Below are 27,651 nucleotides of genomic sequence, written 5' to 3' on the forward strand. Positions count from 1 at the left end.
GATCAGTGTGCAACACAGTATTCAGATACGTAAGCAAATGGAAATGTTCGGAAGCTTGAGGTTTGCAGAACAAATAAGGAGAAAAAACTTTCCTTCAGTAAAGTTTGCTCTACGATATTTTTTTCCTGTAAAAAAAATGATTAAAATTTGGCATAGTTACAGAACTTTCCAAAGAAAAGAGAAGTTCTAGATTAGTGAGGTTGCTTTCAGGTGCCGGTACATGCACCATATTTGCTGTCATGACTTCTTGAACTTCAGCCGCTCGAGACTTTGAAGATGAGACCTCAACAAGGCATATTCATGACGCATTCTCTCCACTCGGGTTTCCATCATAACCAATTCTTCCTTGAGGTAGTTGAAACGCTTCTCTAACCACTCGACATTCTCAACATTATATGCACTACCATCACTGATATAGTTTCCATGGGTAACCACATGCACTTCAGGAACTCTTGTTAGCACAAGAATCATGATTAACTGCAAAGAAAATGGTGCAGGACTAATTAATTTGTAAACCAATCAATCTACCATTGTTAAAAAGTAGAACAGCACATTAAAAATCAACAAAGAAAGAAAAGAAATTGCAAATCAAAATTTCAAATCATAAAACAAAATATAACATTCGCTTACAGAGAGACAACATTCGCTTACAGAGAGACCGTCCATATCATTAAATCCCTCTGTTCTTTGTTCCAATGATAAAACGGTCATCATTCTAAACGATCTCAGTGAGAACTTCAAAACCACCACCGACTACGAAATCAAATGGATATGTTGTGATACTCATGCTTCCGTGTTTGCTTTGACTAGAGAGATAAGGATGTCTCGGGGAAAACTATGCGGCAATGAGGCATTCAAATAGAATTGAGAACATTCTACCAAGGAATGTAAATGGTAGGCTCAGCCACTTAAAGCAACTAAATAGGTTTGACTTCTAATGTTATCTGCAGTACAAGTTAGACTGCCTATATAACTATATTCTAAAAATAGACTTTATCAGAAATAATAGCATGGTCAGGTACTCAGGTTGGTCGGGTTGAAAATCTTCCAAAATTCTGAATGACCTTTACCACAGAAAGGCAGGGGTATGAACTATGAAGCAATTTATACAGTTAATTCATCAGTGGAGAATCTTTTAATTTATATAATATCATCCAAATAAAAACACTGGAAAGCAAAATTGGATTAAAATGGAAACGGTTTGGATGCAAGAATGTAACATAAAAACACCTACTGCCAACAAAATAGATATTATTCTTATTCCAGAAGCAAGATACTTGTCTGTAGTGCATAAAAACGATAAAGATGTGTAACTTGCCTGTAGTAGGATAATCACAAAGAATGCTCCAGCTAAAAGCAAAGGCACTAAACTGTGTCTTCTCATATATGAAAGCAAGTTTTCCCATGATTCTCGAAATGTAGACATCAGTAGTGAACATTTTTCAGACTGTTTGTTGACAATGTCATCGACCCCTGGTTTATTGCTCATCTCATTGACGTTGCATAGAAGGTTTCTTGAAGTTGATATGGGATTTTCTATCGACTCTGGAGCTCTTGTAAATTCAACGCCTTTGTCAGGAACCACACAATTACTCTTCTCAAAAATTCCATCTTCTAAAGCAAGAGATATTATGTGAGATATATAGGAACCAATTATAGCTATAGACCAGAATTTGCCAGATTTTATGCACATGTATGAGCCTTGCAAATTTTAATAGCACATTGTACTAAATGCCAGATTTGTGTCACTAGCTACATCCTTTTAACTCTTTTTTTTACCATGAATTTTTTTTTAATGCAAGAAACTATCATCATGTGAAACAGATTAGCAAGATTTTCTTTTTCTCAATCTGTGGAGCATGCAGATATTAAGGGATCTAAGATACAAACCTTTTGATTGTTGAACATTTTGTTCCCTTCCCTTTAGTGTATCATGAGCCTGGACATCACCATTGAGAATTAGCTTTATCCCTTACAAACGCTAGCAGGAGAACGAAGATTTGCATTTTAGTTCTCAACAATAAGCACTTACAAAGATCATCCAAGTAGCATAAACTTCTCGACACTCTTCCTTAGTTGATTGTTCTATCTTCCCTGAAAAAACAGAGTTCAAAAGCTTCTTAATTCTGTAAATAAAATAACTGTACTTTCAAACCCATAGTCAGCTGAGAAACAAATGAATTAAAGTGGAGAAGGAAATTTCATTTGCTAAAATGCAACAATTGAGGGAGTAGAAACTTTACAGAAAGTAGCAAGTAATGACTAGAAGGTACGAAAAAAAAGTGTCATCCTTTCCTCCAACATAAAATTTGAGATTAAATGTGATCAGTGGTAAGGGGACTACATATTACAAAGCATGATGGAGAAACTTTCATGTTAATGCATGCTCTAGTGAAGATATAGCATGATAGAAAAATTTTCGCCTAGCATGATACCAGATATAGCCATGGTTTGAAATCTCATATCGTGCCAGGCGAAACAGTCGAAACATATTATTCCAATAAATCACCAAAACTCAATACCAATTGGCAACAAGGTTCAAAATCTAATATCGTGCGATAGTTTTGGTCTTTGACCAGAAACATACTGTTCAAGTATTGTATTGACGCTCTAATGCATGGTGTCGGTGACAACTTGGAGGTTAAAGGAAGAAGGAGATGAAGCAAAGGAATGAGACATTATTAATACTGAGTGGTATTGAGTTCAATAATTTACCGGAATGATATGTTTCAACCATTCTGCTTGGCATGGTACAAGATTTAAAACTACGATTGGAATAGACATCTCCTTCCTATGTTTTATCTCCTTCCTTCTTCAAATCCAATTCATTATCAACTCCATGCATTGAAACATCGACACAATACCGAAATAATAGCGTTCGAGTCAAAGAGCAAAATTTCGACACGGGCCACACGGCTTGAGATTTTAAACTTTGGATAGAGCTACCTTGTCCATCAAGATAAGCATGAAGAAAAAAAATCATAACTCCATTATAGTTGGAACAAATATGTTTTGGTATCTTAAGACTGGGCTGCCTATAAATCCAAAGTAAATGAGAAAATTTTAGTTCGTCAACAAATTTAGCTTGTTATATATTGAATTTTGTTATAATTTAATTTATTTTTCATAATTTAATTTTAAATATTTTGAAATAAATAATCAAACTGAACAAAATAAATATTTTGAATTTTGAGGATCTATATGAAGTTAGTTTAGGTTTAGATTAAGCCAAACAAATACCTTTTTTATTTACCCAGTTAACAATTTGTAGGTTCCCCATTCTCCTTGCCCTCCAGTTTTGCAAGAAAGAATTGATTCTAAAGTCTTAGTTGATTTAGGCAGTGTATAGAGTTGCTCATAGATTTTTCAATGCACTAAAAATTGTTTTGTTTTACTTGGTTTCCTTATTGTTCTTCTCGTTTGACATTTTGTTACTCTACATCTTGTTATACTTCTTTAACAAAAGCAATAAAATGTATATTTTGCTGAATAGTTCTTGGTTAGCTTGAGTTATTTATTGTCATTATAGTTCTTAATTTCTATTATATTGTCACTAGGTGGGGTATCACTTGGTACATGGAAGCACACCACTAAGTCGTGGCATAGCTAACCTTAAATTTCCAGCCTCAAGCCACTGGTTGGTAGAGACATCAGAAAGGACTCCCATGCACAATAGCAGTCTTACCATACGAGATTGTGGCATATCAAGTTATGGAATTCTGATACATGCTTTTGGCACCTTTACAGCCTCTTGATGATATGATTCAATTAAATCTGATATAGTATTTAGAAAAATCCAATGAAAGCCTTGTTTAACTGCCAGTTTCACTAATGTAACCACTTGGCATTTTATCATAACCTGTGTATTGACCCTATAGAATCTTCAAACGAAAAAGCTATGAACTATTCAATCATACCCTTGAACAAGGTCTTCTTTGAAAATGCCACATTAGAATATACTTTTACAGTGCAGCTATTTTCTCCACTGGTATCTTGTACAACATCCCAGAAACCCTACATAAAAGAAATAAGAGAGTACATTAACAATAACTGGCTTATATATTGGCATGTATGGCGAAGACATACAAACATTAAGCTATTAGCTGTTCATTCCCAAATGTATTTTAAATGTTATTACTAGGATGATACAAGACCAAAAAAAATGGTGACAAAATAGAGAATAAACTATACATCAGATCTTCCAAAAACTCAGTCACCTCATGGATTATAGTCACAACTATCTTACCATTCCCTAAAAAATTTTACAAGCATCAGGCATTACTTATTAAGAAGCATGCAAGAAGACTGCTGCACATTTTTTTGTCCATAGACCAAAGCCCATCAAAAATTCATCTCAAGGTGTAGAATGTGGGTAAGCATATTTACGATTGGAGGACAACGACTAAAAACTGTCTATGGAGAGTCAAAAATACTTTTTCCAACTATTTCCTCATCCCACTTTACCAACTCTCATTTATTAAACTGATTTTACAATACTTTATATGTTGAATAGGATAGTCCAGAATAGATATATATATATATATATATATAGTGTACCATAGCCGACCCCACCTAATGGGCTAAGGCTTGATTGTTGTTGTATATATATAGTGTACTGATCTGCTGGGCACCCCACGTGGGCGCTTGAGTGCAGCATAACAGCCCTATGTGTGCGCGCGCGCATGCGCCTATAGAGAGATGGAATATTTGTACAGATGCACCTAAAGATAGAAAATGAAATTCAGAAATGAGTGCACAAAGAAGCTGATTGCCATATTTCACAGCAAGGGCCTGCCGGATGAATTTAGAAGTCAAACCATCAAATCAAAAATGGTTTGATCACTGTCAATACAGCGTGGACTGTTTGTCAAGAAAAGGAATAAGCACATTAAAGGTTCATGGAATTCATCAAAAGTTATGTTTTTATACTTTTGATATGCAGACTGTGGTGTGTATATGATTTTTTAACAATCTCATTAGCCTTGGCTAGCTTTAACAAATGTTCCATACCAAAAGAAAAAAATCAGAAGCTCTTCCCTTGTTGTTCTAGAGATGACCAGTAAAGAATCACCATCACCAACAAAAGGATTTTCTAAATAACTAAACAACAGTTGGTTGCATTTTCTGTTCAAACAAAAATTTCATGTATGAACTTTCACAATGTTTTTTTTTTTTTTTTGCAACAATGTCCTTGAGGCTGATAATTGTTCTGGTGGTGTCACAAATTGTGAAGTATCAAAAAAATAAGAAGCATTCATTTTTCAAAATGGAAAATAGTAGATACGTTTTCTGACTGTAGGAGAGGTTAAGGATAAAAAAGGTCCTCAGTGTAGGACAAAATCGATATGAATTTATGATGATTAATGGTAAGAGGAAGACTGCTGGAAAAAATATAAGTTTGACTTTATTTAAGAACTATGGCACGAGTTAGTTTCCAAGTTCCAAAGAGGCATTAATTAGTATAGGTCCAACCAAAGCATGCCAGTGACATGCTGCAACATTATTTCATTCTGCATATGCATTAACGTGATTATCATCAAAAGTTAGCATGTTGTGCTTGGATATATAAAAACCTGAAATTGTTGATCTTCCTTCCCGAAGCATGATCCTCATTAAATTCCCCATAATCACTAATCATAATCGATACATTCTGACACATTATTTTCTCCTATAAGCACAACTGAATTTGAAGCTTCTCCTTGGTGGAATAACTATCAGCTCTCAAACGATCCAAATGTGAATCCAAGTGGGACCAATGATCACATTTTGTTTTAAAGCATAAATTAATCAGTCCTTTACACTTATAGAATATTGTTCAATCGCGGAATCCCATCCCTTTTTCTTTTTCTTGGTTCATGTTTCAATTAAATTGATATAAACTAGAAAAGTCAGATAATAATTCACATCCAGTTTATTGATAAAGATATTAAGTTGGCTAGAACTAGTAAAACAGCTTAGTCTTGAGCCTAATTTGTGTGTGCCTATTCATATATGGAAATAAGAGGTAACAAACATCACATATGCAAGTCTATGTGAGGTCATATTAAACACATTTAAAAAAATGCTAATCTTAGAGTGCTAACAATCATAAAACAATACTATAGAAATAAAGTCAGAATTCCATTTGCACTTTCTCAGTCATCATGTATTAGATGTGCTTAATGGTAACATCGATGATGTTGCGACTTGAACAGCTACAAGATGAAACATGGATTTGGACCATCTTCAAAGGTGCCTCATATTGAAAATCTGATGTTTCTTGCTAAAAAGGTACTTCAAAGTTTGATGCTTCTGGACCAAAATAATTACTTGTAGTTTTACTGAATTAAAAGCTTTATATGTAGTTTGCAATACAATATCTAATGTAACATTGCACAACTACAGAATCCAGGGCTTAATGACAGGACCAGTGAAAAAAAGAGCAGCACATCCTTGCAAAGGGATCATGCAAGTAAAACATAAATAATTTTTCATTAATGGAAGGAATAATAGAAACATGGAATCCCATGATTAGCAGGGGGAGAGTTAAGTATTGACATGAAATTCTTTACCTCAACCTCAAAATAATCCCCATAAGGTACATCACTAACATGCTGTGACGTTTCAATCACCAAATGGCTGTTGGAATGAAATCAGTGCCATAAGATTAACAAGGAAATGGCTGTTGGAATGAAATCACTAACATGCTGTACTACACAAAATTCAACTACTAATACAATTTGATAAACTAAAATAAGAATTCTTATGGCGTGAATTTAAGAAATATGTTGTTGAAATGATGCTTAGTTGTAAGCAATAAATTTTAACATATTGCATAGAAATTACATAACACTAGTACACCTTATTATTGGAAATATTCACTACTAAACCAAAAGCTCCTCTATCTCTAGACAAAGTAATTCTAAATGAATGAAACAACATAGCAACCAAACAAATGAATCTTGTTATCCTAACATTTGGGTCTTTTACAAATCAAAAGTGTACATGACATCTATTCACTAGACCAAAAAAAATGCAAATAATGTACATGACAAGTTTGCATAAAAATATCGAATAAAACATAACATTAATGCCCTTAATTTGTAGACACAAGCCCATGGTTCTCCAATAGCAATATTTTAAGTGTCCAATCAATAATTGTCAAAAGCGTGAGAAGTGCCCGCTTGAGCGTGAAGCGCAGTGAGGCACAAGCCTTGCTCTTCCGAAATCTCGAAAGCGCACGAAGTCTCAGAAGCGCTCGCTTCGTTGTGCTTTGTGCAAAAGCGCACGCTTGCGGTTTTGCACGAAGCGCAGAAGTTTCCTTTTTTTCTTTAAAACCCTAAATTTATCATTAAGTTGATTCGTCCACTCTCGCCTGCTTCTCACCGCCGGTAGTCTGTCTCTCACCTCTAGAAGCGTCTGCTCGATCATTGACAACCATGATTTGGTCACAATATTTCGATTCATAAATGCATGCTTTTATGATCTTCTCATAGGTAAAACTCATATTTACATCACATTTCATGAATTGCATTTATTCTTGGACTTAATTGCAAACTATCTCATTATTACAATATTTGATGCTAATATTCGAATATGATTTTTGTAGGCATCAAAGGGCAAAGACTCGGTCAGATCAAACCAGATTTGGGCTCAAATGTAGGGCTAATAAAATGTTGGTATCCCAAGGTGATTTTGATATGATCAACCAAGTCAGGTTAAGTCCTGTTGGTGTTTAACCCTGTGTCTAAGTGTGCAGGAGCTTAGGAGCACAGGAAGTCGAGCAAAAAATTCAGCTAACGAGAAGGACGACATGGGAGAGAGTTGACGGGCTCGGTGCATTCGAGGGACGAGGTGCTGCGGAAGAGTACGCGGACGGACGAAAAGGAGGTGCGCAGCGTTTCCGAGGGACGAGAAGCCGGAGCGGAAGCTTGCTCGAAGGCCGAAAGTTGGGTTCGGGTGAGCCCTATTCCGGAAGGCCGAGATCACCCAAGTGGAGCTGGAGCAAGAACCCGGACCAAACAAGTTAACAAGTTGTTAACTTGGGTCCGGGCACCCGGACTTCCGAGCGCTCGAACCTTGAATCTTATCCGGATCGCGTCAAAAGTGATCCGTTGACGCGGGGATAAAATTTTATCCCCCTTCAGGCCCCTGGAACCCTTCCAAGCGCCCCGACCCAGAAGCTTAAAAAATAACTGAAAAAGAGAGAAACAACACTTGTAATCGTTTACTTGTCTATTTAGCTCTGTGATTGTGAGCTTTGATTGCTGTAAAAAGTCTCTGTCAAAGGAGACAATATTGAGTTTTTCATCATCCTTAGATTAACAACCTCCTCGGTTGTAACCAAGTAAATAGTTGTGTCTCTTCTTTTCTCTACTTAGTTTTTATTTGTTTTATACAGATGTTAATATTGGTAAAGTCATAAGTCGAGAAAGGATTTTTTTGTTTTCTTATTGTGCAGGCTATTCATCCCCCTCTAGTTGCCGCCCGAGTTCCAACATAGAGGAGAGTCAATCAAGAATCAACCTGGAACATCCAATCAAGATCTAAGGAGATATGAGTCATTCAGCATAATCTGGCACATCCAAGCTTAAGGAAGAGTAGATCATCACCATAGATCAAGATCTGAAGATTTTGATCCAGATCAGAAATGAACTAGCCATTGATCTAGATCCAGAGAATCTCCACCGTTCGTTCAAATCTTGATCAAATTTAAAGGGGATGAGAAGCTATAGTGTCGCTTCGTTCGTCAAGTTGCTGCAGTACTCGCGTCAAGAAACAGGGGAAGATCGCACTCAGGCAATCTCCTTCCGATCTTTCACTGTCTGCGAGCAAGTGAGGTCAAGGGAGACCCTCCAACTAACATCCACCCATCAGCAATCAGTGACACCACTTCAACCCTCTGATTCATCACTAATCGCCAACTCTGCTGCGATTTTGGGCGAAGAAGCTGAGAAGTGGAGTAATCCGATGGTCTGAGCCGATTCTCTCTCTTTCCAACCGACGATCTTCCTTCCTCGAAGCTCTACAACCATCTGAATGGATAGGAGTGTTTGTTGTATTCCATTCCTCTGAGTTCCATCGGCGCTAGCTGCATCTGCCAGATCCAGAGATCATCTGATTGGATCGGTTCTTCATCATCTGCAAGGTCCGGACATCTTCGTCGGGCGCTAGTCGGGCGGTATACCAACGCCTAGCACTTGGGCTGCCTAGGCAAGGACTAGGCGCCGCTAGGCGGATTCCTCGATATCCCTTGTTTCATGTGGACTGTGGACAATGTCATATGCAAATCTAAATGTTGTCTTAAACAATTTCATAGCAAGGGAGATCTAACTATGTATGCTGAAATAAATGCATACTTTCCAATACCAAAAAATGAAAAACTATAAAAGAAAACTAATAGTTTTGTGCAACGGAAATATACTAAACTCAGTAAATATGAGTAAAAGAAACAGTTGAACAGTAGAACATGCAGTAAGTTATCATAATCATGTAGTAAAATAAGCTAAAACAACTTTAGTGGTGGAAAACATTAGAAAATAATAGTAATAGTTCAATTCAAGATTACAATGCACTGTGAACCAGTAACCACTAAGCAAAATATAATTGTTGAATAACATAAATTATGTCTTAACAAAATGAGTTCAAAATTACACAACTAATAATATCTCATAGACTCATATTTATTCTACTTCTTCTTCTCCATAATTTTCAATAACTTGCTCTTCATCGGACACAAACTCAATATCATTATTGTGATCCTCATCTTCTTCTTCGGATTCAAAATCATCTTCATGAAGTTCTCTCACTCTAGAGCTTCTTCGGGGTTGTAGATTTTCATCTGCTCCACTTGCTTCATCAACCATTTGCCAAGTGAGTCCGGAACCTAGTTCAACTTCATCTTCTTCCCCACCATCCACAATCCAACCTTGTGCATTTGAAGCATCTTTTGCAAGAAGGACATCGACATTCTTTTCTTTTTCTCTTTTTTGTTTGTTCAACAATCTAGCATTAAATTGGACAAATATTAGATTGTTCAACCTGTTGGCATCCAACCTATTTCTTTTCTTTGTATGAATCTAAAAAAAATAGAGAAAGTAAATATTATAGTTAGTACCTGAATATAAAGTATAGACATTAAAAATTATAGCTAATTTAATTAAAGACTGAAATCTTAAAAACTCCTTCAAATGTACTCCAATTTCTTTCACACCCAGATGAACTTATAGTTAATGAAAGTATCCTCAATGTCACCCTTAGCAAGTTAGGTGTGTGAGCACCATATGTACTCCACCATGCACATGTATCAAATGTATCATCATTTTTTTCACATGCTTTTACTGTCAATGTTTTTCCAAATAACCCTGTCTTATCTCTAAATTTTGGAAATTCTTTGTTAATAATTATATCTTGTAGATCTAACTCATTGGCTTGCAAAGTTTCCATGCATTCAAAAATCCCCGTTGCGACCTCCTCATAAAGAGCAATAGAACTATCTTTATAGTAAAAATAAGGATTCAACAAAAAAAAAAGGCAGTGATATGCAATGATGTATCAAGTCTATCCTTCATTTTTGACTCAATAATGGCTATGATAAGCTGATAATTTGATTCCACATTGTTCAGAGCCACCTTGATATCTTCTTTAGCTTGAAGAAGCTCCCCATATAGAAACCCCATCGATGGCTTTCTATCTCCATCTACCAATCGAAGAACTCTTACCAAAGACGCAAATATTTTTAAACAAAGTGTCACACCATTCCAAAAACTCATGCTCATCACTGTAGAGTAAGTCAATTTTCCTTTGTTTGTTTTTGACCATTTACATTTCTCCCACATATCACTCGTAAACATGACCCTTAAACTAGCTTTTTTTTCAATCAAACTTTGCAATGTGAGGAATGCAAATCTGGTAACTCTTGGTCGGACTATGTCTCTCTTCTTCATGAAACTTCTCATCAATAACAAAGTCTTATAGTGAGCATAGATGAAAATGGTAAAATACTTGGATTGCTCAATAAACTTTTTATATCATGGAAGTTTGTCAATACTTTCAAGCATAAGATTAACCGTGTGAGTTCACATGAACTCTAAAAAATCCCAGGTCGCTTTCCTCTCATCAATTTAGCTGCAGCCATATTGTTGGTGACATTGTCTGTTACAATCTGAACAATATTCTGAGCTCCTACTTGTTCAACACACTTGTCAACATACTAAAAAATAAGTTCAGTTGTATGCGTCTCGTCTGAAGACTCCTTAGACTCTAAAAATGTAGTACCCTCCTTGCAATTAACACACAAATTTAAGATGCTTCTTTTTCTATCACTCCATGCATCTGTCATGATCGAGCATCCATTCTTTGCTCATTCTTCTTCATGTTTCTTCAGCAATTGTTTTGATCTTTCAATTTCAGTTTTCAATAGTGGCTCCCTAAGTTGATATTGAGTTGGAGGCTTGAATCCTGGTCCAAATTGACCCACTGCCTCCATTAGTTGCTTGAAGCTATCATTATCAACAGCATTGAATGAGATTCCATTTTCATAAACTCATCTCCCAACATATTATTGAACTTGTTGAGTTCTCTCTTTGAAAAGAGCCTCATTTATATTTTTTGGCGAAGCACTTTACTTCCACTGGAGCCTGCATTTCTGGAGCAATTGCCGATGCATATCTATCCATAGAGCCAAGTGGAAGAGGTTTTTTAATTCCATCCATCCCTTCAATTTCAAGACCTTCTTCTTCATCTAGAGAAATAGTCACCTCTGCTCTATAACTTTGTTCTTCCATTATTTTGTTCTTCTTTCTGTTCCTCCCTTCTAAAATAGCATATTTGTACTTATTTTTGTCTTCTTGAGATGCTTTTCGATAACCAGATACATTTTCAGGTATATTTCCAACGTGCTCCTTTATCCTATACACTCCTCCTGACATTGTTTTTCCATATAACTTACATTTAATTTTGTCGAGGTTCTTAGGATCAATCAATATCCCAAACTCTCATCCGATGTCATTTGACTTTCTTCTAAGAATCCCGGATTAAGGTAGAGTGACAGATACTGTCAAAGATGGATTGCTTGTCATTGGTAACAGATAATCTGAAAAAATTATATATGACAAGACATAACATGATAATAAAATTTAATTATACCATACAATACAAAATAATGAAATATAACAATGTCATTAACAAGTCTGAGAATATTTTTTTATATATCTTAATCTAATTAATAAAATTTATTAGATATTTGTTTAAATAAATTAAATTTTAAATATATTTTTTATATTTTTAAATCTGTTTTAATATTTATAAATTAATACTATTTATTGGAATTTTTAAAATTTTAATTTAATTTTCATATTTTTAAAACTGATTTATATAAATTAATAATATTTATTAAAATTTTAATATAATTTTAATATTTATAAATCTGATTAATATAAATTAATAACAACAACAACAACAACAACAACAACCAAGCTTTTTCCCACTAGGTGGGGTCGACTGTATGAATCCTTTTACGTCATTGAGCTCTATCTCCTATTATATCATCATCTATATTTAAATAAATTTTATCTTGTTTTATTGTTTCTAACCAAGTCTTTTTTGGTCTTCCTCTTCCTCGTTTGATATGCATGTTTATCATAGTTTCACATCGCCTAACTGGAGAATTTATTGTCGTCTAAGTACATGTTCGTACCATCTTAAACGTGTCTCTCGGAGTTTGTCCTCAATAGATACAACTCCGACTTTTTCTCTAATGCTCTCATTCCTTATTTTGTCCATCTTCGTATGTCCACACATCCACCTTAACATCCTCATCTCTGCAACTCTCATCTTATGCTCATGTGCTCGAGTCATGCAGGTCTAACTATGGTTTTATAGAACTTACCTTTAAGTTTAAGAGGTACTTTACTTACATAAAACATCCGACGTCCTTTCACCCACTTGTATTCTATGTAAGACATCTCTCTCAATCCCTCCATCATTTTGCAAAAATGATCCTAAATATTTAAATCTCTCGGTTCCGGGCAACTCGCCCTCTCCTATCTTAACAATTGTTTCATTACTTCTAATATTGCTAAACTTAAATTCCATATATTGTGTCTTTAATCTACTAAGCTTAAAATCTTTCCCTCCTAGTGTTTCCCTCCAAGATTCTAGTTTAGCATTTACTCATTCACGTGTCTCATCTACCAAAATAATATTATCTGCAAACAACATGCACCACGGTATTGTGTCTTGAATGTGCGCAGTTAGTTCGTCCATAATTAGTGTAAAAAGATAGGGACTTAGAGCTGATCCTTGATGTAACCCTATCTTTATTGGAAATGCTTCAGTTACTCCGCCTGAAGTCTTTACTCTAGTCGTCACATCCTCATACATATCCTTAGTTAGTTTAATATATGTTACGTTAACACCTCTCTTTTCTAAAATTCTCCATATAATTTCTCTTGGGACTCTATCATAAGTTTTTTCTAAGTCAATGAATACCATGTGTAGATCTTGTTTCTGCTCCCGATATTTTTCAATTAATTGTCTGAAGATGTATAACTTCTATTGTCGACTTTCCAGGCATGAACCCAAATTGATTTTCTGTCACTGTGGTCTCCTTCCTTAATCTTTTTTTTCTATTATTTTTCCCAAAGTTTCATAGTATAACTCATTAGTTTAATACCTCTATAGTTTGCATAATTTTGTACGTCTCCCTTGTTCTTATATAAGAGAACTAGAGTACTTATCCTCCATTGATCAAACATTTTTTTCGTTTTCAATATCATGTTAAATAATTTTGTAAGTCATTCAATACCTTGTTTCCCTAAGCACTTCCATACCTCTATCGGAATATTATCTGGTCCAACGGCTTTTCCATTGTGCATCTCATTTAAAGTTTATTTTATTTCTGAAGTTTGAATTCTACGATAAAAATTAAAATTTCTATGCTCATTTGACCTAATTAAATTACCTAAGTTAAGTTGGTCACCTAAACCTTTATTAAAAAGTTGATGAAAATACGTCTTCCACCGCTCTTTTATTTCTCCATCATTTACTAATACCCTATTACATTCATCTTTAATACATTTTATTTGGCTAAGATCTCTTGTTTTCCTTTCTCTCACTTTAGCTATTCTATAAATATCTCTTTCCCCTTCTTTTGTATCCAATTTTTAATATAACCGTTCAAAAGTTTCATTTTGTGCTTCACTCACTACTTTCTTAACTTCATTCTTGGCTATTGTATATTTTTTTAAGTTTTCCTCGTTCTTACAAATATATAATTCCTTATAAGCTATTAGTTTTTCCTTCACTTTCTTTTGTACTTTCTCATTCCACCACCAAGATTCTTACTTAATGGTGCATGTCCCTTTGACTCACCGAGTACACTCTTAGCTACTATTTTCAACTTTGATACCATCTTATCCCATGTTGTATTAGAGTCATCGTATATCTCACCTAATGCTTGTACTTCTACCTTCTCCTTAAATATATTTTGTTTCCCATCCTTTAACTTCCACCACTTAATTCTAGGAATTGTATATATTTTCTTTCTATTGATACTATGTTTGAGGCGTATATCCAACACTACTACCCTATGTTGGGTAGTTAAGCTTTCTCCAGGGATGACTTTGCAATCTTTACAAATCTTTCTATCCTTCTTCCTAACCATAAGAAAGTCAATTTGCGATTTATTATTCTCACTTTTGAATGTGACTAAGTGTTCTTCTATTTTCTTAAAAAACGTATTAGCTAATATAAGGTCATATGCTATCGCAAAATCTAAAATAGTTTTCCCTTCCTCATTCCTCGTTCCAAACCCATAACTCCCCTGTACTCTCTCATATTCCTCATTTTTCACTCCGACATGCCCATTTAGATCACCTCCTATTAAAATCATTTCACTTGGTGGAATATTTTGTAATATTTCATCTAAGTCCTCCCAAAACCTTGATTTGGTAGCTTCATCTAATCCTACTTGTGGTGCATATATGCTAATTATGTTCATAGTTTCTTTCGCCACTATTATCTTAAGGGTTATAATTCTATCCCCTTTTCTAACTACTCCTACAACTTCATCCTTTAACAAATTATCTACAATGATACCCACTCCATTTCTTGCTTTACTATTTCCAGTGTACCATAACTTAAAACCCAAGTTCTATATCATCTTTGCCTTCTCGCCTATCCATTTTATCTCTTGTACACACAAAATACTAATTTTTCTCCTAATCATCATATCTACTACCTCCATTGATTTACCAGTGAGAGTTCCTATTTCTATGTTCCAAATCTTAGATTATTAGTTTTCTTATCATAGTTGTTCTTATCTAACCTATGGTGTGAGAACTTTTGTCTATTTAACACTACACCCAAGTTCTCATGGACATGTAGCGGTCCTTGTTGAAACGTTACAATCGGACCCTGTAACGCGAACTCTTGCATATTTATCACTACACCCGAGTTCTGGAGATGTAGCGGTCCTTGCCGAGACGTTACAGTCGGACCCTGCAACGCGTTCCTTCCGGGGAACAACCTAGCATTAGTACAATAGTTTAATGGATTCATTCATTGAATATTTGCCATAGTTTGACGCTGGCTGGCAACCTAACACAACCCTCCTCCTTTATCCGGGCTTGGGACCGACCATGACCGGTCATCATGTGCGGAGTTGATTAATATAAATTAATAATATATAAAATTTATAAATATGATTTATATAAATTAATAATATGTATTATATTTTTTAAAATTTTAAATATTTTTTATATTTTTAAATCTAATAAATGATACTATTTATTATAATTTTTTAAATCTGTTATATAAACTAATATTTAATATTATTTATTTAAAAAATTAAATATATTATTTATATATTTAAATCTGATTATATAAATTAATAATGTTATTAGAATTTTATATATAATTTTATATTATAAAAAAAGTAAATTTTAAATATATTTAATTGGGATCGTAATTTTATTAGGCTTTATGAACCCAACCCTATTATTGAAATTATCTCCTAGAATTGTTTTAATTTATTAAATCTAAAAAAAAATTAAAAAAAAACATCGCCTTTGTCGCGCGACGGCGCGGACGCCACCGGCGCCTCGCGAGAGGCCTCCGATGTCGCCGGAAGCTTCGTCGGACTAGTCCGATGCGTCTGGCGAAGTCCGGCATTGCTTCCAACGGCGCCGGTAGCGCCACGAAAAGTTTTTGGCGCAGCCAAAAGCATCACAACACTACCGCCGTTGCTTAAAGCAAGCCGGACTTCGCCGGACGCGTACGGCGTGTCCGACGACGCTTCAAGCGGCATCTAACGCCCTGCAATGCGTCAGGCAACATCTGACGCCCTACGATGCGTCCGGTGTTGCCAAAGAGTTGTCGCAACAACAAATCGAGAAACAAAAAACATAAATTAACAGAAACAAAAAAAATAAAAACTTACCAGAAGCACGCCGCGATCAGAAAAGACGAAGAGTCGGTGAAGAGTCGGCGATCAAAGAAACGAAGCGCCTTGGCAAATACCTAAAAAACGATTTTAATATGCCTAAAATACCTAGGCCCGACGAGCCCGCCGAAGCCCGCCGAGGACCGCTTAGGCAGCCCAGCCGCCTAGGTTTTCTGCCTCGTTGGTTTCCAGCGTGGTCTGCCGCCGCACAACGCCTAGGCAGCCGCCTAGGGCGAGATTTCGAACACTGGTCGTGATGTTTACTACTCTAGAGTTTATAGCCGCCGCTCAACTATGATCCTCAATACTCAAGAGTATAATCACCACTCGGCTGTGATCTTCTTTGTTCAAGGGTTTATAGTCGTCGCTCGACTGTGATCTTCTTTGTTCAGGGGTTAATAATCGCTGCTCGACTGTGATCTTCTTTGTTCAAGGGTTTATAGTCATCGCTCGACTGCGATCTTCTTTGTTCAAGGGTCTATAGTCGCCGCTCAACTATGATCTTCTTTGTTCAAGAGTTTATAGTTGTCGCTAGACTGTGATCTTCTTCCTCCGTCGATTAGCACAGACCCCCATGTCCATCATTCACTCCTCCCCGATCTCCAAGTCCAAGGGCCCGGCCACCTCAGCACCTTCAACTTTGAGCGACAGTAGACACATCAGGGCCATCCTCCGTCTGTCGACTGACGAGTGGCGCCATCCTGATGACGCCAAGTCGCGCTCCCCACAGTACCAAATTACAGTTCAAGGTCCTCTTGCGCAAGTCTCGGCAAACGCTAGGGCCCGAGCGACGACCATCTTGCCTGGAGAGTTGGCTGACGTTTTCACTGAGAAATCAACTAGGGTAAGTTTAGAGGACTCTTTTCTCTGCATTTCCCGCTCAGCGCTGACTAGCTTCATTTGGCTTGCAGTTCTAGGTGGAGAGTCTGGCTATGTACTAGTGGTTGGCCTTCCTCGAATACGAGAACCAACAACTACATGCGTTGGTTCAGGTCGAGCAATCGACTGCCGAGGTCGCCCAACTGAAAAGACTTGGACATAAGCTTCGAGCAGCTGCTGGGCGACCTCGCACTTTTGACAACTATGGTTCAATCCTCGGCATCACATGATTCACATTTACAAAAATAATAATAATAATAATAATAATAATAATATCCTATTGATAATTTTCCTTTGAATTGAAGATCAAGCCAAGTGTGAAATATTCTAGCTTACTAGGCAGTACAGGCGGGGTATGGCAGCCCGTACTACCTGATATAGATCATTGGTGTTTGGTTCTGTTAAAAAAAAATGGCTAATTTTAGTTGTTTTTTCTGATTGCCAGTATGTATACAAGATGTTGAAGCTAGAGGTGCAAATGAGTCAAGTCGCTCGCAAGCAACTCGGTCAAAGCTCAACACGAGCTCGGAGTTGATCGAGCTCGAGTTGAGCTCGAGCCGGCTCGTTTAATATTTGAGCCGAGCTCAAGTCGATGGCTCGTTGAGCCTGCTCGAGCCAGGCTAATTTAATATTTTAATATTTAAAATAATTTCTACTTTAAAACTAAATAATAAGTTAAGGAGGTGTTTATGGTTAGAGTGTTTCATTAGGTAAATAGAGGTTGAATGTTCAAATCTCAGCCCTACGCAACTTTTTTTTTCATTTAAATTCATTGTTTTGAGCCAAGCTCAAGCCGAGCTCGAGCCAATGATTAAATGGCCGAGCCAAGCTCGAGCTCAGATTCAAAAACTCGTTCAAGCTCAAGTTCGAGCCGAGCCTCTTTAGTTTTCTCAAGCTCGAGCCGACCCAAGGTCGAGCTCGGTTCGGCTCATTTACACCCATAGTTGAAGTCAGGCATATCACTACGATTGTAATCAGACATAATAAATTGCCATGGGTTTACATCATATCCCTATCCAGCGATTTCAGAGTTCAAACATAATAATTTATTTCATAATTATTCAATGATTCTTTCCCTTTAACATAGTTTAGGGGTATTTACTTGGAAGATAATGATTCAAAATAGAATGAGAGTGGGAGGAGAAATAGAAATGATACTTACTTGAACATATGTATGAGAAAAAGAAAGCAACGAGGATCCCTCAGCTCCTCCTACCAAAATTGATACATTTAAAATCAAACAAATAGATTGAAGGGGAAGAGAAAGAGAAGTGGCAAAAGGATCATTATACCCTTTCTTTGATGAACATTATTGACCACAACTACAGTAGTCAGACATTGCTCATCGATCACCAGCCACCACTCGTGGACAGTCACCACCACGTTCCCAACTTAGGATAGAAAGGAGGTTCGAGAAGAGGCTAAAGATGCTATTTTTATTCCCTCCTCCATCATCCAAATTAACATAATTTTATCCCTTCGGTTGCTCCCCTGTCTTCCTACTTTCCTCCTTTTCCTTTTTCTTCAATCTTAATCCCTCCAACATAGGATGGAGAGTAAGTTAGAGAAGAGGGTATAGATGACAATTTTACTCTCTCCTCCCTCATTCAAGTAAACATGAATTTATCTCCTTTTTCCTTTCTCTTCAATCTTGATCCCTCCAAATAAACATAGCCTTAACTCCAAGACATATATGGGAGACTGCTTTTGGAGAAGAATTGAATTGCAAAAGACAGCTCAAGCCCTAAAATCTCTGGATGAAATGGCTTGCTCATAAGTCCTACCTCATGGGAGACAAGGCAACGAAAGCCAACAGAAATTCAAAAATTTATAAGATACCAAAATATGTTCAGAAAAGCTTTCTTCCTGTGCACCCCCATGGCTTATGTCTAAGAATGAAAATTTGGACAATACTCCATTAAAATAGCAAAGTTTTCTTACTAAGTGTTTTAGATAAATCATAAATAAAGATAGATTTTCTGCTTGCAATTTTTGAAGTCCTTGGATACGCCTATCTTCTATTTGCATGCTGTCACCAAAATTAAAGACTCCTTCAATCAAAAATTTTGTGCTATTGAACTCTGCTATAGGCAGTTACTACAATTCAAAGAAACTGAGAACAAAGAAAATATACCTATTGCATCGTAAGATTAAAAAGAAAGGATGGCATCCTACCTATTCCTGTATACACGAAATTTCTGAACCTCCTGGCAATTCCCAAATTTAGGACCTTCAATACAATTAGAAGAAATCAAGACAAATACTATCCGAAGACAGATTCAACCAAAGTACACTGTATAATCACATTACAAATAGGAAACAGTGGCATAGTGTGAAAATGAATTATCTTGGCTTACCAAGATATACTTTGACAGGATGCACAAATGAAATGTTCCGGGTATACCCAAATAGTTCATGCTTACGCCAAGAAGTGCACTGAAAATCTGGTGCAAGAAAATAAGAATTAAGCGGTAATCAGTCAATGGATATCTGAATAATAACAAGTAAAAAACGAGAAATTGTTAAGAAGCTCTTTACCCTTGTCGCCGCATCTTGAATGGAAATCCCTCAGAAAGTCAAGAGCTTCATTGGAAACAAATAGATTGAAAAACTCCTTGACAAGTAGCTATAACCCAAAATTTGTGTCAAGGAAATGTGGTGAGATATGAAAAAAATTGAAGTGTTAATATACTGATTTATCCATTACCGGAAACTTTGACTCTGCAACAATAGTAAAACCTTCTGGAACTGCAGTGGGATAATGTAAATTCAAGCTTAAGAGGAGGAGACTGATTGACTATGCAGATCAAATGAAGATGATAATCACGGATGAAAAAATATAAAAGACACCTGTGGGTGCATCAATATCCTCATCGATCCATATGAAAGGGATTTCCAAAGATGACTCATTAAAATTTTCTTCACATTCATTTTCTTTGAATTTTGAAGGCTTTAAGGAGATATCCCTGACTTCACCATTCAGCAGAGGATTTAATTCCTCTTTGGCATTAGCATCCTTAAATCTGGTTCAAAAAGTAATAAGCAGATCTGTAGATATATGGAAAAGCAAGAAAGATATAAGTTTATGTTCACAAGTTTAACCTGCTTGAAGATGATGAATCATCTGCCAAAGGATTACATTCCTGTATTTTCTCAATAATGGATCCATTGCCTTGGTTGCTGCCCTCTGATTTTGTATCCTGGAACATGAAATGTCGAAAATAAACTGCATTTATTCGCAAATCAGCAAGTTACTGATAAAGAAAGTTTTGCATGCACAGAAAATCTTCAAAGAACCACTACAGCCTGAAATAATCATAAATTGCAAGTTTCAATAATGAGTAAGACTCCTTAAGCTCATAAACCATATAGATCCCTAAGATCTACTTATTAGGAACTTGGCATATACATGAACAATGTTGACACCAAGAGAGAACTATACATCATTCTGATATTTTGTTGTGCATGAACCTATGAAGCAACTATATGACATTAATAAACATAGATGAATAATAGTTCTAAACCATTGTAACTTATGGAAACAGTATATAACCTAGACCGTCGTATATGACTTAGATAGTTGTAGGTCTTCAATTCTGATATTTTCTAATTATGAATAACAATTCTGATATTTTTCAATTATGCTAGTAGTATATAACTTAAACCATTGCAAGTCTTCCACTCAAAAATGTAGATCCGCTATATTAACGGCCCCCCTAGTATCGGCCACACAGATATAGAGGGAGGTAAATGTAGATATACAGGTGTTAGGCGCATGGTGAGGTAAATTCCAAGTCATTAGTTCTTGATAATCGACTCCCGGCCATTACGCCAGAGATATCATGCACCACCGTCTGCACTACACCCTGAGGGTTGTAGGTCTTCCTCTCAAGATCGGATGGTCCTAAGCTCGTCTTCTAGTAGCTAACACCTAGTATGATATCCCTTTACTAGTGGAGTTTTTCGCCACGGTCGATGTGGTTTCATACGTAATGAAAACTATAAAACTAAGAAGCACACAGTGAATTAAGGAAATAAGTAGAAAACTAAGCAAACAATGATAATGATAATGATAGTTTCTATTTAAACTCAGTTGAGGTGGCAATAGTGAGGAGATGGTAGATTAAGAGGTGTGGGAAACTACAGCTATGTTGAGATGCAACAGAGGTGAAGTGATGAACCACATAGGAAGCAACGTATGCAAACAATGATGTGGCAATGAACCGAGCAAGAAGCAGCAACAATGACAACATTAACACAGGATGACAATAGGAGAGTAGCATGGGATCTTTGTTTGCATGCACAAAGTTGAGCGACAATGAGAACAAAGAGAGTGATCGAGTAGGGTCCTATGGTTAGAAGGTAGTAGAAGTGGCAAGGAGTAATAGAGTGTGGTGGATGGGAATTTGAACGAGAAACATGAATAGAGAGATGATGTATCAAATTAAATCACTAGCTTTTGGCTATGATATCAATTGACATAGCACAAGAATTCGCACAAAGAAAAGTAAATTCATATTAATCAAAAGTTGAATAAGCATGAGACACTGAAACGCTTTTATAAGCTCAATTCTACAAAACCTATAAAACAAATAAGAAAATGAGGAAATACAATTACCCCTATTAATTGACTACTAAATTTTAAAAACAAAAAATAATAATTACAAAATAAATCATATTATTACCAAACAATTGAAATTTGAATTCATAAATTGATTCTCATTTCCCAATCTACTAATCAATGGATGCTTTTATGGTAAATAACACAATTCATAGGAAGAAAATTATATTTCCAGATTTTGTTTTAGCAATAAAGAATAGAGGATAAACCCATCAATCATTTCAGCATTTGACCATAGTGTAGGAACAATGAATAGAACCTATAACTGAAGTGTAAAATTAGATGAAGTAGAGACCCTGGAATAATGGAACAGAAGAATTGAACAATATTGAAAAAATATAGTTTGGTCTTCAAAATTATTAAGACAACATAAAATAAAAGGTTTGATGATGACAAACCATGCCCCGGTACAATGGATAAGATCAAGGCCAACACTAACCAAACTATAGATGATACACTTAATCTTTGACTATATGATTCCCATGCATATGCCTGTTACATCATCTCATGCATCATGAACTATCACAGGGGCACAGACAGAGACAGTAAGATCTACAACAGAGATTGTTCAATGACAAACACATAGGGTCAATATTTGTTTAAGTGAATGTTTACGAAATCTGACCAGGTTTTCCATTTAAAACTTGAAAAAATGACCAAGTCCCATTTTAATTTAAAAAAGTGTAAATAGATATTTGACCATACATTTTAATAAACCAAATTCGTTTGGAAGTTTTTAAAGTAACCAACTTCATCATATCCTCATTGACTTAACCCACCAACAGAATTTCAAACATAAAAATTGAACAAAAATATTTCAAGAGACAATAAAATTTCACTAGAAAATTCAAAACCCAACACTACTCTACCATGAAACCCTGTTAGTGAAATGCTTTCCAGAAGTAGTGTATTGCTTAGATGCAATGGCCAGCACTCTCAGTGAACATAATCAATGAAATTGACAAACAAGGAAAAATAGAATGCTAACCATGGTTTTTATGTCGACGCCATGTTGTGTGCAACTATCAATGATAAATCCATATGCTTCATCACGTGCCAAAAATGATCCAAAGAAATACTGTTATTAAAAATAAATAAACTTAAAAGGCAATAAAAAAGACATAGCAGGGTTTGTTATCGCTTGATGATTAGGAGCAAAACAAACAATTGAACATAAACAGCAATACATGGCAAGCCTTCTCAAAGTAATGCAAGGCATTAAAATTATTAGAGGCTGAAAATTTACTTATCCAACAAATTGTTACCTTTTTCCCTCCAGCAAAAATTTCAATTGCATTAGGAAAAATTGCAACTGTTTTTGCTTTACGGACAGCAGTTACCTGGTGTAAAGGTATTATTCTCTGTACAATAAAGCTTTTTTTAGAATCAGATATTTTTGCAGTAAATGACAAAGAAAAGCTGAAAAAAAAATGTACTAAGGGAAAAATGAAGGATTCACAAAAGATATTAACTTAGTGTTCAGAGATACAGGGAGCTAAGTAAAAGTTGACCAAACAAGCACAGGCAAGCCACAAGGCTAACAATTCTCAACCCAATTGACACTGGGAAACATTTTGTGCATAGTGAGTTGTGTTGTGTTCATCATGTTGTTTCGTGTACCAATATAAAACTCTATAAAATAACATAAAAATCATTATATATTTTTAAAATACTTTACAATTTACATATCTATTGGATAAATTAAATTTTCTAAAATTATGTAACATAAAATGTTATAAAATAATCTTACTTAGTACGAGATTAATCAGTATCAGTTATCACTGATTTGCATATTCAGATCCTGTTGTGTTACTTTAAGATATTGCTTCTTTTAATCATGTTCTAGGATGGATAGAATCATGCCCAATATTTCCAGCACTAGCAAATTAAAATGTAAAACTAACTTTCAGGCAATTCAAACCTGATGAGAAAGTTTACATGTGTTCTAAATGGCGGCTGAGGCAGCCTCCTAGCCACCGCTTAGGTGGGAGCCAGGCATCAACCGCACCACATGAGGCGGTAACTCCTTCCGTCACCTGCACCTAGAACCGCCATTGTCATTGCCTCCGTTTCGCCACCACGATGCGTCCGAACGCGTTGCCCTGACTCGGCGACTAGTCTGAATGCGTCGCATGAGCCCATAAGCATCACCTAAGCCCTGTAATGGGCCCAGACACATCACCCAAGCGCTTCGTGCGGTCCTGGCTATGCATCCGAATTCATCGCTCAATCCCGACGATGTATCAAACTTGTTGCTCATCCGAAACAAAGTACGCGAGTAAGTTATAAGTTAGGGTTTAATTAAATAACTTTATATTAATACTTTATTATTTTTATTCAACTCCTAACTATGATTCAGATAATTTAAGTAGACTTAATTAAAGTCTAATAAAATTATCCCATTAATTTATAATATGTATATATATATATAATATTTTTATATTTTATTTTAAAATATTTAGATTTATTTTTAATTTTTAATTAATATATTTTATTAAAAGTAATATTATAAAAAATAATGATTCCTAGTAATATTATGTATAAAAATTAATAAAAAAAAATTAATCGCCTAGGCACCGCTTAGGAGGCCGAGGTGGTGGCGGTCAGGGAGGCGATAGGCGGTCCCTGACCACCACCACCTACCATCATCTACAACTTTAGTGCATACCAGAACTGAAAGCAAAAGGATAATAGGGCATTGGCTTACAACCAACACCCTATTTGGCAGATTCCTGTCAAGTGTGAATTCTGAATTGATAGTACTCAAGCAAATTCATACATCCCAATGTGAGTATAATAAAGGTAGCAAAAACTCGAATTGCATCTAGATAATAATTGGGGAAGTAAAAAAAAAAAGTCATATACTATGCAGCATAACATCAAAATTAGAAGGAACTGCAAAACTCGAATTGCATCAACATAAGCGCACCTCTTCTTACCTTCGTCTCAAATCCAAATATATTTGAATAAAAGCAGATATGGTGGATAAATAAATACATGTGACCCTGTGAAGGAAATCCAAAAAAGTTATTGGAAATTTAATTAGGTGTTTAAACCAAGATAATCATGGCCTTCGCATGATTAGCTTGTGTAGAATATTAAGCCCTTCTAAAACCATATATAACAAAGTAAAGGCAGGAGTACCTGAAGAAGGATGTTTTCTTGGAAGGCACAGTTAAAATCTTTAATAAGAACCTACATATAGAAATGTTCATGCTGATAAACTTCATATAAACAAAAGATCTAGGAAGAACAAAAAATGGAAACTAGACATTGGATGACAAAGATTGGCATTAGGGTAAAGAAGGTGAAGTTAAAAAATCTTGATGATCTGAAAAGTATCATGAAAGTATAATCATGCTTGTGGCATAAAATGCCAAATCAGAATGTCCTACTAGGTTGTTAAACAAAGATTCTATGGATATGAACTTTACATCCATCATGGATATAAAATGCTAAAAACAGTTGGCAAGAGAAACTAACAATCATTTCCACTAAGATTAGTGGAAATGAGAATAGCAAGTTGTTTACATTATACATACAAAGTGTCATTGTCATACCTGTATTTATTACTATTTGCTACATAGATGATATATTAATTCAATTGTCTCCTTCTGCCAGAGGAAAAAAGGGATCCTCGCAAGCAAATCATCACTCCAAGTGGTATGTCAAACCAGTAAGAATGCACAAGTGAGGTTTTATGTCAAATTATAAGGAAACTATACTAAAAGATTCTATGATAGACTATAGAAGTGTTCTGTTATCTTTGAGTAAAACACTAGGAACTGTGGTACTCCAGAACTAGAGAAAAATAGTTGAAGAATATATTCATGGCTAGGTATATTTTTAAAGGGAGAATATGCTGGAATTATAGTTTGGTTATCTAAGAGCTTCCTAGGATGATGATGATGCTGGACTTGGAACTTGAAGAGACATGGTATAGGTATTATCACAACATGTCTTGTTTATAATTTTCTTAATGTAGACAACCAGCAACAAGGCCTTATTCTCCTTTCTAGAAACTTAAACTAGCACCTAAAAGCTCTTACAGAGATCTTTGTATCATATGCTTCCCAATTTTTGTGAGGCTAGCTAGACGAGGCATAGGTTATAGAGTTGCTTGTTTCCTGTGACCATGTTGGTTATATTTTTAAATCAATACCCTTCCACCAAGGATCTTTGGAAATTTTATCACCTCAAACTAGGTATACTGCTATTACAAAATCATGCTTGAACCAACAACTCCCAACACCCTTCGGCTAACCCGTTAATCTTCAAAGTTTGGTTGCAAATATTCAAGATAAAATGGCTCACCTTGAACCTGCATTTGCATTCCATTAGGAGGCAGGAGGTTTACCTAACTAATGTCTTCTTCCAGACTTTAATTGATCAGTTGATAATAGTGATACCTTTCACCTGTTTGAAGCAAGACACGCCAGAAGTTGGTCTCATCCACAGGCCCAAACTTGATGAAATTCAATGTTGGATGGCTCATTTAATACCACCTTGCAGGATAGAGCCTAGAGGAACTGGATTTAATTGTCAAGATGACAAAGCCTATTTTATCATATGACAAGATGTAAGGCAGCAGCATCTTCATAGACCTTGTAATCTGATTTCAAAACTATATATAAGACCCAATATATGCTTCTGGTCAGGGATATAGAAATCTTCCTAATGAATTTGATTTTTCTTTTTTTTTTTTCCACTATATGGAGTTGATTGATTTACTTCGTATTGGCTCAAATGAAACATGGCAACAGGGAGCACATGGCAACACTGAGCACGGAGGATTCTTTCATGCATGTATACTAGAAGATAATTTTGGCAAAATTTTGCTAACATCTTAAACTTGGGCTGGAACATTTCCAAACCAACCCTCTTCAGCACCATTTGGATGCTAATGCTTTGGGTATAGCTTGCAGTCATCAAGTTAAGCAATCAACCAACGTGCAAATAAATTTACCATCCATGTTGCTAATTACCTGACCAGTAGTCCGTCACCTCAAAATTAATAATGTGAGAACAACATAAAGGTATTGAGCAACAAAGCTACGAGAATTTTAATCTTCATTTGCTTGCCTACACATGCAAAATTTCCTACACGCAATCCTGGCAAACTGCTCCTCTAATCCACCATCAGCTAACTACCAAACTTGTTAAAGGCAAGGAGGCAAAATATTATCTTAAAAAAAAGCCATAATCTGCAAGGAGCAAATCTAACACGCACAGAGATGTCACATGACGAGCTGGAAAGAAGACGAACACCACTGACCTCCTCAGAAGGAAGACGGAACAGCAACCGGTACTCTTCGCTCCTATTCGACAATACCTGGTTCTGCCATCCCAATTGCGGTCAAGAAGCGCAACGACAACCCTAGATTGAAAATCGAACAAAGAAGAGCCTCGCTCGACGGTCATTACCAACATATCGCCGTCCCGGCGGTCGCAGCACTCCACAGATTGCGCGAGGGTTGAGTTTCCGGAGGCGTCTTCGTCATCCGGTTTCGGGGCGACCGGCGACGACGATGGCAACGAGCAGTGGGCGTCCGAGTTCCCCGTCGGTGAAGCGGCAGCAACCATGGGATCGGGATCGCTCCTAGGGAGCAGAGGGAAGACAGAGGGCAAAAGCGAGGAGAGATCTTGTTCTTTCCGGATTCCACGAGAGAGAGAACGAGAGAGGCGGAGGAGGAGAGTGGAGTGCGGGAGGGGACGTGCATTAAGTATT

The 27,651-nt window shown here is 36.1% G+C and overlaps 1 protein-coding gene across 3 annotated transcripts; it reads right to left on the bottom strand.

Moving 5' to 3' along the window:
- Positions 1–27,651, bottom strand: LOC122010071 (protein VASCULAR ASSOCIATED DEATH 1, chloroplastic-like). Of its 3 annotated transcripts, none has more exons than XM_042566448.1 (18): positions 27,348–27,651; positions 27,199–27,255; positions 25,068–25,118; positions 24,863–24,928; positions 23,189–23,284; positions 22,912–23,001; positions 20,405–20,502; positions 20,153–20,325; positions 20,010–20,050; positions 19,841–19,928; positions 19,660–19,746; positions 19,478–19,532; positions 6,552–6,618; positions 3,918–4,014; positions 2,033–2,094; positions 1,891–1,939; positions 1,319–1,614; positions 1–477 (listed from the first exon to the last, which is right to left on the bottom strand). In XM_042566448.1, exons 1-18 carry the CDS (start codon positions 27,504–27,506, stop codon positions 238–240), a joined length of 1,872 nt encoding a protein of 623 aa, XP_042422382.1. In that variant the 5' UTR covers positions 27,507–27,651; the 3' UTR covers positions 1–237. The 3 variants fall into 3 exon arrangements, with proteins under 3 accessions (XP_042422382.1, XP_042422381.1, XP_042422380.1); XM_042566447.1 differs by having other exon boundaries at positions 1,319–1,611; positions 27,199–27,261; XM_042566446.1 differs by having other exon boundaries at positions 27,199–27,261; positions 27,348–27,650.

The sequence above is a fragment of the Zingiber officinale genome, chromosome 8A (assembly GCF_018446385.1).
Source record: "Zingiber officinale cultivar Zhangliang chromosome 8A, Zo_v1.1, whole genome shotgun sequence".
NCBI lineage: Eukaryota > Viridiplantae > Streptophyta > Magnoliopsida > Zingiberales > Zingiberaceae > Zingiber > Zingiber officinale.